The 18,627-nt window shown below is 36.6% G+C and overlaps 1 protein-coding gene across 1 annotated transcript in view; it reads left to right on the forward strand.

The window, feature by feature from the left end:
- Positions 1–18,627, forward strand: part of prom1a (prominin 1a) — a 56,654-nt gene that overhangs the window by 23,970 nt on the left and 14,057 nt on the right. The window contains exons 2-11 of the mRNA XM_042755376.1: positions 4,239–4,297; positions 5,533–5,559; positions 8,092–8,297; positions 15,733–15,853; positions 16,241–16,304; positions 16,383–16,472; positions 17,049–17,266; positions 17,391–17,468; positions 17,762–17,825; positions 18,446–18,605. Of these exons, the coding sequence (XP_042611310.1) occupies positions 4,239–4,297; positions 5,533–5,559; positions 8,092–8,297; positions 15,733–15,853; positions 16,241–16,304; positions 16,383–16,472; positions 17,049–17,266; positions 17,391–17,468; positions 17,762–17,825; positions 18,446–18,605 (1,087 nt within the window). The remainder of the gene's footprint in view (positions 1–4,238; positions 4,298–5,532; positions 5,560–8,091; positions 8,298–15,732; positions 15,854–16,240; positions 16,305–16,382; positions 16,473–17,048; positions 17,267–17,390; positions 17,469–17,761; positions 17,826–18,445; positions 18,606–18,627) is intronic.

Genomic DNA, 18,627 nt, shown 5'->3' on the forward strand with positions numbered 1-18,627 from the left:
AATAAAAAATATATATATTTTTTAGAATGTATTATTATATTCTATGATATATTTTTCATATATTTGAAATGCCATTTTTATTAATTAAATCATTAAAATAATTATTTAATTCAAATTATAATTTTTTTTTAAGTAAATTGAAGTGTTTTTTACAGAATGCAGGCCTACTGACAAAAAGTATTGGCAATGGTTTCAATGGGGAGCGTGACAAAAAATGAGACCCACTGCTATAAACCACTGCTTGGTAAACCAGCGTAACAGAGAGGAAGAGGAATGGGGCTATTGACGTGAAGCAAACATCCTGCTTATAGCTTAGTAAACATGAAGATGATGCGTAGGAATTTACACAAGGCCTGTGGCGATCATTGCATGCCAGTGGATGAACAAACCAACACTGACATGCAAAGACATAATCAGATGTTCATCATTTACCACATGTCAATCAAAAGTAGATCACTAACAAAGCCACATTTATAGCAACCCTCTACAGTATCTTTTTGCTACATTACATAAAAGTATTAATTTCTCTCTCCCAAAAAAAAAAAAAAAACGTATTAAATACCACAAGTAACCCCCAAGAAATGAAGCGAGTAGCCATGTCCACTGAGGTGTGTCTCTGCACTGGTATTTTGAGTCACTCAGCACCTTTGGCCCCTCTTTTGTTTTCCACTGATCCCTGGAGTTTGTTTACTTCCTGTTAGATGAATGGAAGCACAGCTAATCAAACCAGGCCAGACAGAGAAATGAGAAGGTGTCTGCCGGTCATGTCACCTCAAATCACCATCTCTCACTGAAAATGAATTACTTCCAGTTGTTTTGTCACTCCAGATCGCTGTCAGTGTGAACACACCCTAAGAAGTCAGCTGGCCTGTTGGGTAGCATTGGGAAATGCAAGAGATTGCAGGGTGTTTTCAGACAGTGGCTGTATAAAGCATATGCTTCTGTATATTTCTGAATGTGTATGTGCTTGCGCATTTACGTGTGAGTCTATTAAAGGAAAACCGCAGCCCCAATCGATCAGAACAGACACGCTTCAATCCCTTGCCTCTCTTTTTTATCAACCCATCTTTCTCCTCTCCACTCCTCCTTTTTCAGCTCTCCACGCTGATCTTCATTTTCTCCTCTCTGCACTGCTCATCCTTTTTGTCCTTTCTTTTTTGCTGAGAATTTGAGTTTTCTGGAAGAGACAGCTGGTGGAGTATGCCCCACTGATTCCTTATCCACAATCCAATCTGCCCACAGACCACTAAACTCTCTCACTATCTGTCTGTGTTAAAATGGTTTTTGCTTGGTAATTTTGATTATATGCTTGACCAGCATAAAATTGGCTACATTTTTTGGACTGACAACCACATTTACTTAGAGGTGTGAGTCTCAAAATGTCCAAATTTACAGGTGTGAGTTTGGTTATAGAATGCAGTTGTCACTCCAATAAATAACCGTACAATGTGTGTGAACGTAACTTTATTAAGTACTCAAATACAGGACTGACAACCATATTTTGCTGCTGCATGAATGTGGCAATAATGAAGTACATTTTGGTTGTAGACCAATTTAAGTGAGTCTCTGTACTGCAGGGATTTTAGGTGGAGGCATGACCAGCGCTCTCTTCCACCTTCAATACAGCGACTGAGGTGAGAGCCTTGAGCAAGTAACTGAACCCCCAACTGCTCACTGGGTGCTGCAGCAAGAAATGGCTGCCCACTGCTCCGGGTGTGTGTTCACGGTGTGTGTGTGCACTTAGATGGGTTAAATGCAGAGCACAAATTTCGAGTATGGGACATCATACTTGGCCACATGTCACTTTACTTCACTTCAGAAATATGAAATATGTCAAATTTATTGACTTGACTCCACCGACACTATTAGAAGAGAAATGAACTAAGCTGGACGATGACATCACTGAATCAACAATGAACTGACTTTGATAAACTGTTTTCTGTTTTAATGTCCTCTTGCATTATCATCACACATTTTTCCTGTTTAACACGGTAAAGCTGCTTTGACACAATTTGTATTGTATAAAGCACTATATAAATAAAGGTGACTTGACTTGACTCAAATCAGGAAAGATCAAGTGATTTCATGGGGTATTTTAAGGTAAAAAAAAATGTTGGACATGATGACTGGGAGTAACTTATTAGGCAGATGAAATTTTCTTTGAGAAAGTCATTCCTTCCTGTATAATTAATTCCTCATTGTTGGATATGATGCAAAAGTTAGGCAATCAAGTACCGAGGGATTTAAATGAAAGCGGATTTCCTTGAATTTAGGACATGCTAATTAACCAGGAACTTATAGGGACCAGCAAAATATAGCTAATATAATGCAGTGACCAGTGATGTTTTTTCATGGCCACATGCTATGATCCGCTAAACATTGCTGCTTCTTCCTGGCTTTGAAGATGAGTAGGCCTTCAGGACGCACAGGACATCTCTGTAGAAAATGCATGAAGTCAATTAGACCCATGTTATTGCAAAATAAGAGACTTATTTTTACAGTGATAATTATAAAATATATATATATATATATTAGTTTTGTTTAGAGGCCTGAGCGTTGGAGTAATAGCCATACTGAATACTTCCTCTGAAGAAACAGAGACATTTTGTTAAGCACATTATTGACTCTTTGCAACTCTTCATAGAGGACCGAAAACCCCTACAATGCCGCAGGTAGAGGATGTACCTCTGTCTCTCACTCGTTTCCTTATGATGTTTTCAACTCAATCTCATACTGGATTTTGAGACTTTTAACAGAAATGTGGCCTACTACTACAAATGTAACATTTCTGATTGAAACGGCATTTAATGAGTAAAAATTATAGAATGGGACTTAATGTAATTCATAGGGAATTGATTGGATGGATGGTAAGAGAAGCGATCTCTATATGACAGGTTGTTTGAGAGGAATGTCTGTAAAATAAGAAGAGGCTCCGTATATTATTGCATTTTCATGACAGATTAAAAAAGATGTATTTAGTCAATTTTTATAGGGTTGATTTAGTTACACTATCATTAAAATATGAAATCACATTCGCATTGCTTTGATATTCTGCTATTTTATTTATGATGGGATGTGAAAGATATATTTCCTCTGTTTTGGTGATGAGCTGTAGGACAGGAGGCTGTTCCTTTAGTGTGTTGGGATGTTTGCCATCACTGCACCTGTTGTTTGTGATGTTGTATCTAGGTGATTTATATATTGTATGCTGGTGGCTATTAGACTGTGGTGCTGTGGGAATGGAAAACCTGAAGCTTCAGGATCTACAGAGAGAAGATTTCTATGAAGAGATACTCTGGAGCAGCTTAAATTCGAGTTAAACCCAAGTCCCTTTAAGGCAGGCTAGGGAACTGCAAGGGTTTTTGAGTTGAAGATACTGATGATGTTGACTTCCATATGGAAAATAAATGGCTACCGGCAACTGTTTTGTTACCAAAATTCTTTAAAATATATTCTTTTGTGTTCACCAGAAGAAAGAAACTCATACAGGTTTGGAACAACTTGAGAGTGAATAGATGATGACAGAATTTTCATTTTTTTTTGTGAACTATCCCTTTAAGGCAAGTCAGTTCACTTGGTGACCATCTTGGAAATGTCCACAGACAGCTGTCTTCTAGGAAATAGGCTTTTCCTTTCTACTCAGATGGTGAAAGACGGAAATCTTCAAAATAAAGTCTAACCATCATAAATAGTTTTTTTTTTTTCAGTTGCCATAGTGAGCAAAATTATTTCATATTCATAAGTGATCTTTCAGCTCACCCTTGCACATCTCTGTATGAATTTTGTCTCTGTTTTTGAATACAATGCACAGATTTTATTGTTGGATACAGAAATTTTTATGTAACAGAGCACTTCTTCCTTTTTCTATTGCCATTCTAATAATGTGCGTATGATTTGTCATGGCTCGTAATCCAAGTCTTATGTTTAATGCATTATAATACAACTTTTATCAGCACAGCCATACAAAACCTCACATACTGTTGCTCAGACACTCCCCAAGGAAACTTTGTGATGTCTGACTGTTTGTATGAAGATAGCTAATATTTTCCCTGACGATTGTATTAATTGTGATAATGGAAGCAGCTGGGGGCTAAACACTCTGATGAACCCGTACTGAAGGGTTACACTCATCCACAGTCAGCTCGTTGTTGTTTTTTTCAGCTGGATGTTGAATAACATTACGTAACCTGTTCTGATGTGGCGGCACATGCTGACTTTGTTTTCTCCTGTCATTGCAGATCTTGTCATTAGAGTGGCAAAGGATAAATTCGGAGCCATACAATCCGAGTACCAGAAGGTAAGTGCATGTAACTGTGGCTACCTGAACCTCCATGCGATTACGTGCTCAGCCACCGCAGTTAAGTTGAAGGGACATTGTCTCAGTGCATCTATTATGAAACAATATTTTAATTGCATTTGAAAGCCAAGGAGATTCCTTGCCCTATTATGCGCTTATTCTGGAAGAGCTGTTAATTGCTTTTGGCATTGTAGTCTGTAGCAAACAGAGGAAGAAACTATTTGTTGCTTTTTAATAACAGAGTTTAATTAAACAACAGCTCTTGCTTTGAAGTTTCAGCATCTTTCTCCTGGGAACAAACAAACATATGGGGCAAAATTTTCTTGTGATGGTGAGAGGAAATGTGAGTTCAGAAATGCAAAGCCACCTCAGTTTACCATTATCTGTATATATTTCTCAGCAAACAGCACTATATTATATTATATTATTGTTGAAAGAAATTAATACTTTTATTGAGCAAGGGCACATTATATGATCTAAAGAGGCATTTAAAACTTTTACATTGTTCCAAAAAAATGTGTGTTCATCCAGCAGCACTACTGTCCTCAAATGTGATAATGTTTCTTGAGCACCAAATCAGCATATCAGAATGAAAATTCAGCTTTGCCATCACAGTAAATTACATCTTCAACTATATTAAAATAGAAAACAGTTATTTTAATATTTCACAATATTAATGTTTTACTCTATTTTTTATTTTAAAAAAGACAGCATTGGTGAATATACAGTAAGAGACTTCTCACAAAAACATTGAAAAAATCTTCCCAACAACAAACTATATATGCAATACATTTAATTTTGTATATTTTTTATATTAAAGGATCATCATTTAATTTAGTAATTTAAGCTTAATTTAAATGAGAATTTAATTAAAATCCACAAGGCTGAATAATGATAATTTCAAAATGGTCAAATATCGGTCTATAATCATATTCACTCATTCTTTTCAGTTTTAGTATGCTCTGCTCTTCTAACATTTTAGAATATGGAGAGATGGATATGGATGTAACTGTCGGCCAAATCCATGATTCACTCAATCTCTGGGACTGTCAAAATGGGTCTGGTTCCCATTACAGATGGGAGTGTTCTTTCTAGTTCTTAAATGATTTTATTTGCTATTTGTTTGACTGTTTATTTGATTTTGCTTACCATCTGTTCTGTTTTGTTTTTGTTTTGTTTTTTTGTTTTTTTGTTTTTGCTGATCTGCATGCCTATCATCATCTGGCGCCTCCCAGCCAGAAAACATTGTTCTGACACTACAGGTAACATGTGTGTCCTGCTAGCAGTGTCAAGGGCCCAACCAGACCCAAGCCTCATTCTTTAGTTACACCTAACCCTTACAAAGCCCAGCCCTGCTCTCATTCTGTTCACATGTCTGTTTCAGTCTAATCTTGATCATAGTTGTTTCATCCATGTGGAACCTTTAGGAACATTAGACTGATTTAAAAATTGCAGTATATTGAAAATTAATAGATTTTTTTAACATACCGAAATTATCACACTTTTTTGCCACATTCATACAGCATTAGAATACGGTTGTCAGTCCTGTATTTAAGTCCTTAATATGGTTACATTCACACATAGTACAGTTATTTACATGAGTTACAGTATTCTCGGAAAACACGCGCTGTGTGAACTCAACCGGTTTGGACAACTAGTTGTCTGTCTCGTCATTCAGTGTGAAAGAGTCGCTCTGCTGCTCAAATGCGTGTCTAATGTGTGTTGAAGGTTTCATGTGGGTTTTGGTAACTTGCAGAGACACAGATACAGTATGAGCTGTGTCATCTAAAGGTTTTAGATTCAGTCACTGTTTTTCTCCACCTGTGATGAAGTTGACTGGATCTAAACCTTCAGATGACACACAGCTCATATCTGCGTCTCTGTAAGTTACCGAAACCACACAGACGGTAGACTGTGCATCGCAGAGCAGCTCTCTTGCTCTATATGAAATGACGGACAACTATTGCGTGGGTTTTCTGAGAATGCTGTTGTGAGTCCTGAAAATTTCCGGGTGTGAGTTTGGTTATAGATAGATAGATAGTTTCTCCTAGACAGCAATGCGATTAAATGGAGAGGTTTAGGTTTGCTGCTTCTCAGATATTTCTCCTGAGAAAATGACCCCAGTAATCTTACATTGTCCTCTAGAGTTTCAGAAGTGATCTCACAGCTCTAAATGAACGTTACACTTTTATAGTTTATTACTTTTATTACTGGGAGTATGTTCATTTAACTTTTTTTCTTGTCCATCCTATATTAAAATCACAGGTATTTAATTTCCCTTTCATCTCTGTAATTGGTAAGATGATCACAGATACACAGATTTTTTCATTTTAAGCTGTCTGCAATTTTTAGCTCAGCCATGACCTAGTAAGAGGAGTGTGACTATGCTAACAGGAATGATGTTGTCCCTAGATGAACCCATCTAAAGCTTAAATATGCTGATATGAGAGAAGCACATCAGATGGTCAGTGAGAGGGAATGACCGTTCATAGTAGAATGGTCAATAATCTCATGACCTAAGTGTTCTGCTGTAGCCTATGTGTGAAGTCCCCCATGATAGTCTTAGCTGCTAAGCTTTTGACATTTCCAAAAAGACTTTCAGTTCTTACTCGCATAGGCATGAGGGGAAATTAGCTTTTAAAACCACTTTTAGAGAATTTTAAAGATGGAAAGGCTCTACCCTTGAGGAGAAGTGAGGGTATTTGCTGACAGACAAAGCCTCTGGTTTATTCAGTGGATTAAGCTTATCCACAGGCTAGCCGGGGGACAGCCCAGCTCATTCAGAAATGTCCATAATGCCACAGGACGTGTGCAAATGGATTCAGTGGCAACATATGGAAAAAAGTGTTTAACATTATTCCATCATGTTACATACGGCATGGAAATTTTGCACAGCATGGTTTAATTTCCCACGCTTCAAAAGCCCTTTAATGGAAGGATTTGGAGACAAGAATATTTGCTTTACTTGAAAAAAAGTGCAAAAGCTTCCATGTAAAGTTGCATTTTTAGAAAAAAATATGAACTGTGAAAATATTTTGTAGCTCATTTAAATATACCTTACCGTTCCTTTTAAAAAACGGTTAGTAATAATTTAAAGGAATATTTATCCCAAAAATGAAAATTTGCTGAAAATGTTCTCACCCACAGGCATCCCAGATGTATTGTAGATGCGCTTGTTTTTCATCAGAACAGATTTGGAAAAATTTAGCATAACATTACTTGTTCACCAGTGCATCCTCTGCAGTGAATGGGTGCCGTCAGAATGAGAGTCCAAACAGCTGATAAAAACATTACAATAATCCACAAGACTTCGGTCCATCAATTAGCATCTTGTGAAGTGAAAAGCTGCAATTTTATAATAAAACTTTTTTAACTTCATCCATTGCTTCTGGCTTAAATATCAGTTCTTTATCCATTATATTGTTTGAAACAAACTCATCTACATCCTGGAAGGCCTGAGGATGAGTAAATTTTCAGCTAATTTTCATTTTTGGGAGAATTATTCCTTTAATGTCTGTACATGCAGTGCTCATTTAGTGTAATTGTAGTTTTAAATAATCACTTTCCTTCCTTCCTTTTATCCACAGAACTTAACCTAAACATTAAACCTGTATAACTTGGTTTCCTGGATACAAATTAAGCCTTAACTGAGATTTATTTACTTGAACTTCATTGCGGACCGGGCTTAAACTGCTTCAAGGAAACTATCTTAAATAATAACTCAATTTGTTTGCATTTATTGATCATATCAGATTTTCTAATCTGTATAACATTGTGTTGTGTGCACTGTGCAGGTTATTTATTATGAGATTGGGTTTGTGGTGTGCACGGCACTGGGCCTGCTGTTCACCGTGCTGCTGCCGCTGGTGGGACTTCTCTTTTGTTTCTGCCGCTGCTGTGATAACTGCGGAGGAGAGATGCACCAGAGACAGCGGAAGAACACGGACTGCCTTAGAGGACTGCTGACCACACTGTTACTCACCACCACCTTCATTATCACGTAAGTTTTTGTGTTTGTCTGAATGTGCATGTGTGATTGCATGTGTAACCTTTAACAAGGTAAAGACCCAGTCACACCAAGGATGATGACTATAACAATAACGATAAAGATACAGTTTTATAAAATCACACACACCACACCACAATTTTCACTTAAAAAAAATTTAACAGCTGATTGGATTGGAATCTATCCTGCTTTAAAGAGCTTGAGGCAGATGACACAACTACAGAATGTGCTTATAATAAACAGAACACTGTCATCCATTGGTGTGGATGCTAATATAGTTATCCTTATATTTATTGTTCATAGTGTGAACAGGCCTAAAGGCTCTGTTCCAAAACCTAGTGTGCTGCCTACGTATGCAATATCATGAGCACAGATGCAAAGGCTATTTCAAAAAGTCTGTCTACCATGATGCCTACGGATCTGTTCAAAAAAGCGAAAAAAGCAATCCCATAATGTATTCAAAGCAAATTTAAAATGGGAAATGCTAACGATATGGATTAGAAATAGTTAAATGAATCTATCTATCTATCTACCTATCTATCATCATTTATCAGTCTATCTATATATATAATATTTTATGAAAAAATAATAGTATTATATTTTATCCAATATTTGCTGTATATTCATATGATTATTAGAATATCAAATTCTTAACTTAGCAACATGCTATCATTAAGCTCAGTTGAAATCATTTATGTCTCTGTTTGTGCAAGCCTTTCAAATTGGTCACTTATAAGATGCCACTTAAATGATAGCTGCCTGTGTAGGTAGTAGACAGCAAAAGAAGCTTAGTGGGTTTTTGGAACAGAGCCTAAATAAACAAAGGCAAACTCAAAAGCTGATGATCATTTCAATAAAAGACCTCAACATGGACACTTTCAAGCGTGCAGGGAATCTTCCTGTCCCTAAAGTGCCATGTTCCCAAAGACATATTGTAGACAAGTGTACACTCCAGGAAGAAATACAGCAGAACTGCACAAAAGCAGGAACTCCAGGATAGCGACAGCAAACTGAATAGAGTGTTTGATGTTCCTCTGCTTTATGCATTCAGCCGGCTGGCTCTTTATTACAGATTCCACAGCACATGCCTGGCTGCCTGGAGATGGGCATGTCTCCTCATGTAAAAACCTCCCAGGATTTCAGCATTTATGATTCTGATGAAGCCATAACAGGGACCACTCTGCACATTCCTCTGTTCAGTGCTAGATTAAAGCGGGTCAATCTTGTTCAAATGTGAGGGAGGCGCCACCCAGTCTCTTAGTGGGAAGTTTAACTGAAAATCATTCAAATGTTTTGTGATTTTCCTGAGAGGAATCTCACAGAGAGGTTATGGAACATTGCTTGAGTTTGAAGCATCTCCAGGGGAGGTTTTGAGTTGGACACCTTCTGATGTGTTTGGAGAGGTGCTTGAATAGTGTTTTTCTTAGTGGTGGGGTGAAACCAGGGCACTTGTTCATTAACCTGTCTTGTCATTTATCTTTTCCAAACTTTTACATTTTATTGGAATTTCTTGATAACCTCAGGCCGCTTTTCTCAGGGCTTTGCTCTTTTCTCATAAAACATTGGGCATAATTTAGGCATGATGAATAATTAAAGAAGTGACTTAATTATGCCAAGAAAATTACTCATTAGTGCCATCTCACTCTTAAGAGAAAAACAGCATTTCTTAGGGACACTGTCAACTGAGTCATGAACACAATGGTGTGGTGGTCAGGCAACATAACAACTTGAGGTGTTTTACTCAAGTAGTTTTAGTTCAATTCTTGTAAATATTTTTATAATATTACAGACTTTAGATGTTTTGGTTCAATTCTTGTTGTTTTTTATATTATTTTATTGCAGGTTTTATATCAATTGGTTTCATGTCTACCTGTTTGTTAGATGCTTTAAATGCTTGTTGTACTATTATGTATACTATTATATACTTTTTTATATATATTCACTACTATTAAGAAGTTAGGGATTGGTAAGATTTTTTTCATGTTTCTGAAAGGAGTCACCAAGTCTGCATTTATTTCATCAAAAATACAGTAGAAACCGTAATATTGTGAAATATTATTGCAGTTTAAAATAACTGGTTTCTATTTTAATACATGTTAAAATATAATTTATTCCTGTGATGAAAAAGCTGAATTTTCAACAGCCATTATTCTAGTCTTCAGTGTCATATGATCCTTCAAAAATCATTCTAATGTGGTGATTTTGTGCCTTAATAAACATTTCTTACACTTTTGTTGAAAACAGTTGTGCTACTTAATATTTTTGTGGAATCTGTGATGCATTTTTTAAAGATTTTTTTGATAAATAAAAAAAAAATTAGGAATCTTTTATAACATTATAAAATGTCTTAACTGTCAATTCTGATCAATTTAATGCATTTTTGCTGAATACATTTTTTTAAATCTTACTTATATAAATTATGAACAGTAATGTGTTTATAAAACATATGCATGTTAGATGTTTTTTTTTTTATTATTTTGTTGGTGTTGTTGTTTTTTGCCTGCCATTGAACTAAAAATAGATTTAATCAGTCAACAGCTAAAGATAATGAGTTTAATTTAATGGTCATTGAATTTTACATTGACATGGATAAGACCATTTGCACAGAAATTTCATTGCTCATAGGTTGTTTTTTAATGCACACTTAAATTAATAAAAAAAAAATTCATTAGATCTTTCACCAAAATAGACACAAATGAGAATTGTTTATGTACAGAGAGTTGATCTCTGGAACAATTTGATGAGAAATATAATTCACATTGAAATCTCTTGGTTTTGATGGCACACAGTGGGAGACATTGTTGATATCTTTTCTGGAACTCTAGAGGAGACATACTGTATATAAGTTTACTGAACTCTTTTCAGGAGAAAAAATCTGAAGCAGAAGACTCTGTTTGCTCTCAGTTTAATCTCACTGATGTCTAGGAGAAACAATTGAGATATTAAAGTGGTCTAATTTGTTATTTGTTGTTCCTGTGGGGCAAATGGACTCACTCGACTGACTGTTGCTTAGCTATGATTGGATGTAGAAACCCAATGCTACTCAGAAGGAGTGTTACGCTCAGGGCACTGGGGGTCACTGGGGCTGCTGCTCCTCTGCCAACCCCAGGGCTCAGCTTGCAGAGACGGCCTGTCAAATCTAATACAGTAGAGCCTGTGAACCCACATGACATCTATAATGCAGCTGGGCTGTGCAATGCTCACACATTTAATTAATTAAATCACCCTGTTTAGTCATAGAAAACCTACATTTGCACAGTATTTGTGCAGTTAAATGTCATTTTGGCCTGTTTTCGGTTCAATCAGCCTTGAAATATTATAATGCATGAATAGATTGAGTTTTAATCTTGGTAATTAATCATTGTAGGCACACATATGTAAGTTCTTGCATTTTTGCGTTTTTGTTAAGCATGCATGTCTGAGCAAAGACCGTTAGCAAGAGCATCTGCCACTCCACCCCCAATTAGACTCTAGAGATTGCAACAACTGCATTTTCCACAGATCCCACCTACGTCCTCTGCAAGTATAAAAAAACTATATACTGCAAAATCTTTATTTATATATGGTATGGAAAAGGGACTGGAATGTTGAGAGTGTGGGAGATTTGATGACATCATTTGCAGTTTCTATAGTAACAGAGACTGCTCTGATTGGTGGATCTCTCTTTAGGATTTTGACTAGTTTAGTACTTCATTCAGAATTTGGAAATTGGGAAATTGAAATGACACTGACTTACTGGGTCCTCAGACAGTTTGGAGTTATGAAAGGGGTCCTTTCAGCAAATATGTTTTAGAAACCCTGATTTGGGTTGTCTAGTGCGTGAGGATTGTCTGTATTTAGCTATTTCTAGCAAAATGTGAGAATGTGTTTGCATAAGAGAGGAACCATGGTTACGATGACAATATGTCCTAATGTGACTCTGTGTTAGTCTCTCTGTGGTGCGAGTCTCTGTGTGCGTTTTTAGTAATCATATGAGAGTACAGTTCTTTTTGGCACATAGCTGTACAGTTGACATTCATCTGTGTATTTGCAGGATTGTGACTGTTTTTTGCAAAGGAGTATTTAAATAGATCCATCATCAGATATTATCGTCATCAGTCCACTGTATACAAAAGAAAATCAGTCACTGTAAAATGTTTCTTCTGTCAGTTACAATGATGAATAATGAGTATTTAAATGTAATGTTCAGCTCAAAGAAAAGCGCCCACAATATTTTGGTGTACAGAATGGAGAGAGAAAGCTTTTGTTTGTGCGGTTAATCATGTGTCCTCCTTCTGGCCTACACATGAATGGAAAAGAGAAATGATTGTCTCACACTTCAATTACCCACCCGATGTGGCCTACTTTCATGGCACACACATGGGGCTTGCCGCTTCAATTTCCACAAACATATTCAACTTGAAACTTGTGGGAACTTTAAAAGGAACATTTCGATAATGAACCATTCTGGAGTCTAATTTGATTAAAAATAATAATAATAATTAATAAATCAAACCCATCTTATATTTTAGCATCTTCTAAGTCGTTGGGTGCTTCCAGAGATGCTTTTTAACTATCAAAGTTTCCCATGTATGCTGGAAACTCATTGTCTGTTTATCCAGCCCGATTCATCCATTTTCAGTTTAATTGAAATTAACTTGTAAAGAAATGTATAAGTTAAACAGTAAGGACAAAATTAACATAAAATCTCACATAATATAAAATCTGTCAAATGGCAGTTTATTGATACTTTTATAAAGAAATGTATATACAAGCACAAAACTACCATAACTACGTAATATAAATTCTCCCATACAGTATGTATCCAAATTTTTGAATGGTAGTGCATGTGTTTTATTTTGTGGTAATGGTAGTTCAATACATTGCAAAGCAGTTAAAAGCATCTTTTTTGTCTTGCCTTCCAAAATAAAATGCTGACCCTCATTTTCCAGTCGACAGTGTCTGTATTTTGTCTGGGTCAGTATGGCAGTGTCATGTTGGTGGGCTGATCACATTACAGGTCGGTTGAGTACAGAGGAATCAACAGGTAGACCTAGAATGCGTTCATGGTGAAATCAAACCTGCTGGGTCATCTTCTGCATAAAGAGGCAGTCAAGGAGGTCCTCACCCCACCCTGCTCCTCAAACCCCACTTAGAGGCATTTATAGACAGGGATGTTGTGGGAGTAGCCCCAAGGTCCAGTCTGGCTAAATACAGCAATCATTGTGGGAGTAACGCTATTCCTGCCTCCATTAGGCTATAGAGACATTCTTCAGTGCACTGAACCAACCCAAGTTATAAAGCCTATTTTCAACATGATGCCAAAGTGAGCTCAGAGACATTTTTAAAAGTAAGCTTTAATGAAGAAATACCCATTTAAATGTTATTTTATTTATTTATTGCTGGTTCATATGAGGTGTTTTAGAGTCTGTGTAGAATGCACTTTGCCATCTTCAAAGCCTCTTTGTTCACTGGCAGCTATGTTTTCCCTGACCTTATGGAGCAGAGCATGTAGCAGATTAAGATACACACAGTGTAGACAGAGATGAGAGGAGGACATGGGGAATAAGGGGGTGAGAAGGAGGAAAAACAATAGTGCTTTGTAGCTAGCCACCCATTTTGATTCTCCATCAGTCTGTGGCCTGTTTCTCACCCTGATACCATTCTGCAGTGCCCACTATCTGCATATAAAGCACTGCATATCACATGTGGGTCATTTTAAAACCAGGAAGTTTGCTGTTTGCTCTATTTCAGATCCTAAATTGTAACTGAATTTGAATTAAGGTAGCCAAACACGATGCAGAACTGAATTTAAGAGAAATTAAATAAAATGAAATTCATGTAATTGCTGTAAGGGTAGTCTTTTTAATAATTTTGCATTATTAGTAATAATTGTAAAATTATAATGATAATACAATATATTTTAAAATGACATAACTTTTAATTCATAATCATTTTCAGTATGTATTAGCCATAAAAATATACACACACACATTTATATGCATATATTATTTATGTAGTATTTATTTTTTTGTGGATGTCCCATGTTTGAGGAACACTTCATTTCTCAGAAAGCTTTTTTTTTATTTTTGAAGTTTAAATTGTAAAATAGTTTAATGGCACTGCTTAATAATAAAGTTACTAGAAAACAATATAACTGTTTGTGTGTGTGTGTGTGTGTGTGTGTGTGTGTGTGTGTGTGTGTGTGTGTGTGTGTGTGTGTGTGTGTGTGTGTATGTGTGTGTGTGGTTGTTGTTGTTGTTGTTGTTGTTGTTGTTGTTGTTGTTGTTGTTGGTGTTGGTGGTGGTGGTGGTGGTGGTGGTTGGTGTGGTTGTTTTGTTTTTTTTGAAAAAAAGACCCATTTTTTGAAAAAGAAAATAATTACAAATTAATAGTTAATAAATGTACATTTTTAATAATTTTGAAATGAATTTTGAATGAAAGGTAGACACTTCTCTTATATTCTGAATGTTGCTTATCCTTGGTCCAAAATGCAACTCTTAACACAAAAACTGTGTTGCCTACAGAGAGAATAATAAACTCTAATGCTACTGCTGTCAGATAAAATAGTTGTGTGCACAGGCTCATCTTCTAGAGCACTTTTTGATGTACAGAAGTTTTGCAACTGTCTCTTTTAAGTCTTCTCTAGAGGAAGTATTTTGCATTCACATCTGTAACAGGAAGTTGCCCATACTCATCTTTAGTGTTGCTAGCTGTGATAAATCCCGTCCTGCAGAAGTGGGTGAAAGCATTAATGCATTTCATATGCAGCACCCACAGATCTGTGTATGGTGCAATAATATGCACAAAACCAACAAAGAGTAAGTCACACATTTTGATGTAATAGCACAATATCCTTCCCGTTTGCACTAAGGCAATCATGCCTTTTGTCCCAGACATTAGTGAACACCTAGAATGATAGAACATGGTGCTGCCAACATTCAGTCTCTCCCACAGTAGCCATGAGCACACCAAAAGAAGACAGCCCAATTAGGATGCATGAATCATGAATAGGTACTAATATAGGGCTGGCTTTTCCTTCAAGTGTCTCTGTCTAATTAAGGAGAGCTCACAGTCACCACTTTGTTTGAAGTACTTTTCCAACTATGTAAGACTGAGTTGCATAACAAAAGCGCTCTCTTCCTGTATAGACCTGCAGCAGTATGATGTTGCCTCTTTAGTTCTCAATAAAAGCATGCCAGAATGTGAGAACATTCTCAAAGCAACACAATTAAAGTATCCTAAGAGAAGAGCACAGTTGTGAGGAACATGCCTCTAGTGACTGTGTAGCAGTGCTGCCCCCTACTGACACTCCAGAGAGTATCTTACTGACAGGGCTATGACAACCATACCAATGTTCTTTTACATTTGTTCCTATTCTTGCTTTTCTGGCTTGAATCTGATTTACTGTAGTTTGTGTTTTTTTAACGATGCTGTTTTCAATCATCAGGGCAGGGGTCCTTTGTGCATATGCAGCCAATCAGAACCTGAGTTCCCAGCTGAAGAGCATGAGGAGGCTGGTGAAGAGTAACTTGAAAGATCTGCACACCTTTGCCAATCAGACTCCTGCAGTAAGTAATACAACCAGAACAAACATGTGCCCACACATACACTATTACGCTGAGATGGGTGGATGGGTGGATGGATAGATAGATAAATGGATAACAGATATAAAGACAGACAGACAGATGGTCGATTGGTCAGTCAGATGGACAGATGGCTGGACAGACAAGATGAATGGATAGACAGCTAGACAGATGATCGGTCGATTAGATAGACAGGTAGATGCAGATGTTTGCCTTAAACAATGGTCAGTTGAACAGTTGAGATATAATTATATGAAAATATTTAATTGCATAGTTCTGCAAATGAACAAAAGTAATCATCCTGTAGATGTCTTTGTACTGGCAAGTGAGGTTCTATTTGCTGAATATATTGCTGTGTTGTCTCCCCTTCAGCAAATTGATTACCTGATCTCTCAGTATGGCACAGTGGAGCACCATGTGCTGTATGACCTGGATAGTAAGTATGCCATCGGTCATCTGGAGTGGGATGGAAGGTGTTTCTGATGTGAGGACTCATATTATGGTGTTTCTTCAGATGTAGGTCTTCTCTTGGGTGGAAGGATACATGAGGAGCTGGGAAAAGACGTGCAGCCCGCCCTCAACGCGGCTCTCAGCATGACTGGAAGTATGTCACTCCCCTTTGTGTTTATTGTTTGTTTCTTTCTTTTCTTTCTTTCACTTTTGCTGGGAAAACTATTTATCATAATATATCATATATCGCATGAGAATATAATGTGGATATTCAATCCATTGCTTTTGGTGGTGTCTTATTTCACTGTTTTGTCTTTGATTTGTTAGTTAAAGTGGAGAAATCCATTAAAGGTAAACCATAAGAGACTCTGACTTGTCCTTCCTGTTACCTTCTATCTGTAACAAAGTTGTGATTGACTCCTTATTCCTTCCCAACCAAATCTGGCCCAGTTATTTTCCCATGTGTATTCTTGTATCCTTCCTTGGTGGAACCTGCCCATCATGTGTCTTAAAACAAAGATATCTGAAAGGTTATGAAATACACTGAAAGCTCCAAAGACAATGTTATCTGATCTCAATCGATAATATTTAGAGCATTTTTAAATTAAAGATGCATGTGTGAGTTTTACTATATGTCCTTCAGTATTATTTGTGCCTTGGTTATTGTGGGCAGTCTCTGTTTGAATATTCATTTATGTGTGTGTGTTGGCTCATTTGTTTCCTCTCTTAGCAATGCGAGACACTAAGGATGCTCTAGAGAATGTGAGTTTGACGTTGGAGACTTTGCAGGAAGGAACAGTCAAACTGCAGGCTAACCTCAGCCTGGTGCGTGGAAGCCTTAGCAATGCCCTTAATGATCCTGTCTGTACAGACCCACGCTCATCTGAGATTTGTCGCAACATACGTAGCACCCTTCCCAGGCTAGAAATTGCAGCCAACTACTCATCGGTATGGAAATAATTTATAATCCTTTCTTCCAGCATATTGTCATCAAAATGGTTCACAGCTGTTTCCTTAAAAAAAAAAAAAAAAAAAAACATGGCATAAAAAAATATGTTTTGTTTTTTTTTAGTTGCCTGATGTGACCAACCAGTTAGACAAAGTGAATGAAGTCCTAGAGACGGATCTCGGTCAGATTGTGAAAAGGTATGTTTTTCCCAGATTTCTCATGGCATTTTGTTTGTGAAGATTAGGACAGAACATATTGTATTTCACAGTGAAATAGGATATTCAACAAGAGAAAATAAATCCATTGGGAATTGCTTTGATTATGATGAGTGGTCATACATACTAAAATGAATCCATGTACTTGGAGCGGAAGGGGTTGAAAAGTGAAAAAGTCATATCCTTGACTAAAAATAAGGTCAGTTTTGCTTTCATGTTGGTTTTGAAGAAGCATATCACCTTTGCTCACTCTTTCACCTTTTCATCCTTATCACACAGGGCTATACATCATTCAATGACACCCCCACCTTGGTAACAGATCAAACCCGAAATATTGTGGAAGGTGAGTTTAAAGATTAAATCTAGACTAGAATTTAGATCTTAGATTTTTTTTATGTACAGACCATCTAAAGATTCAAAGAGTCCCCTTTCAGTAATTAAAAAAATATATACATTTTTCTACTTTTCACTTACTAAATTTAAACATTTAGACTTTACAATAAGGTTCTATACATTACCATTAGTTACTGTAATAGCTAACAGGAACTAACAATGAACAATACTTTTATTTTATACTTTTATTTCATATTTATTATTCTAGTCTAATGCTAATTTCCACATATTACTAACACATTTTTAACATTTAACGTCTAATGTTATCCAGGTCAAATTCATTTAAACATTGCCTTACTAACATAGTGTCATATGTAATAATTTATTTGATTTAAAGAACATGACTTGTATCATAATATTTAGCATATGCACATTTCTTGCAAGGCCTGAGGAGGATGGACGTTTATCAAGTTTTTTTCCTTGCCATTTTCCTTTGCTTTGCTTACCAGGGCACATACAATGAGACACGATTTTCTGTGAATAGCATAGATGATGAAAAGTGCTTTTCACATAAAAAATGTCACTAAATCTGGACTAAAGCATTTTCTAATACTGTTGTGTCTCCTGTAGGGGTGAAGGTTCTGCTGGACGACATTGGATCAAACATCAGCACTTTCACCAAGCTCTTCCCGGTTCACAGCTCTCTGACCAACTTCACCAAAATGATCTCTCACACACACTCACAGATCGAGGACATCTACCCTCAGGTCGATCAGATGGATTTCTACAGGTGCTTCAGAGGACTCAACTCG

Source organism: Cyprinus carpio, unplaced genomic scaffold, assembly GCF_018340385.1.
Source record: "Cyprinus carpio isolate SPL01 unplaced genomic scaffold, ASM1834038v1 S000006694, whole genome shotgun sequence".
NCBI lineage: Eukaryota > Metazoa > Chordata > Actinopteri > Cypriniformes > Cyprinidae > Cyprinus > Cyprinus carpio.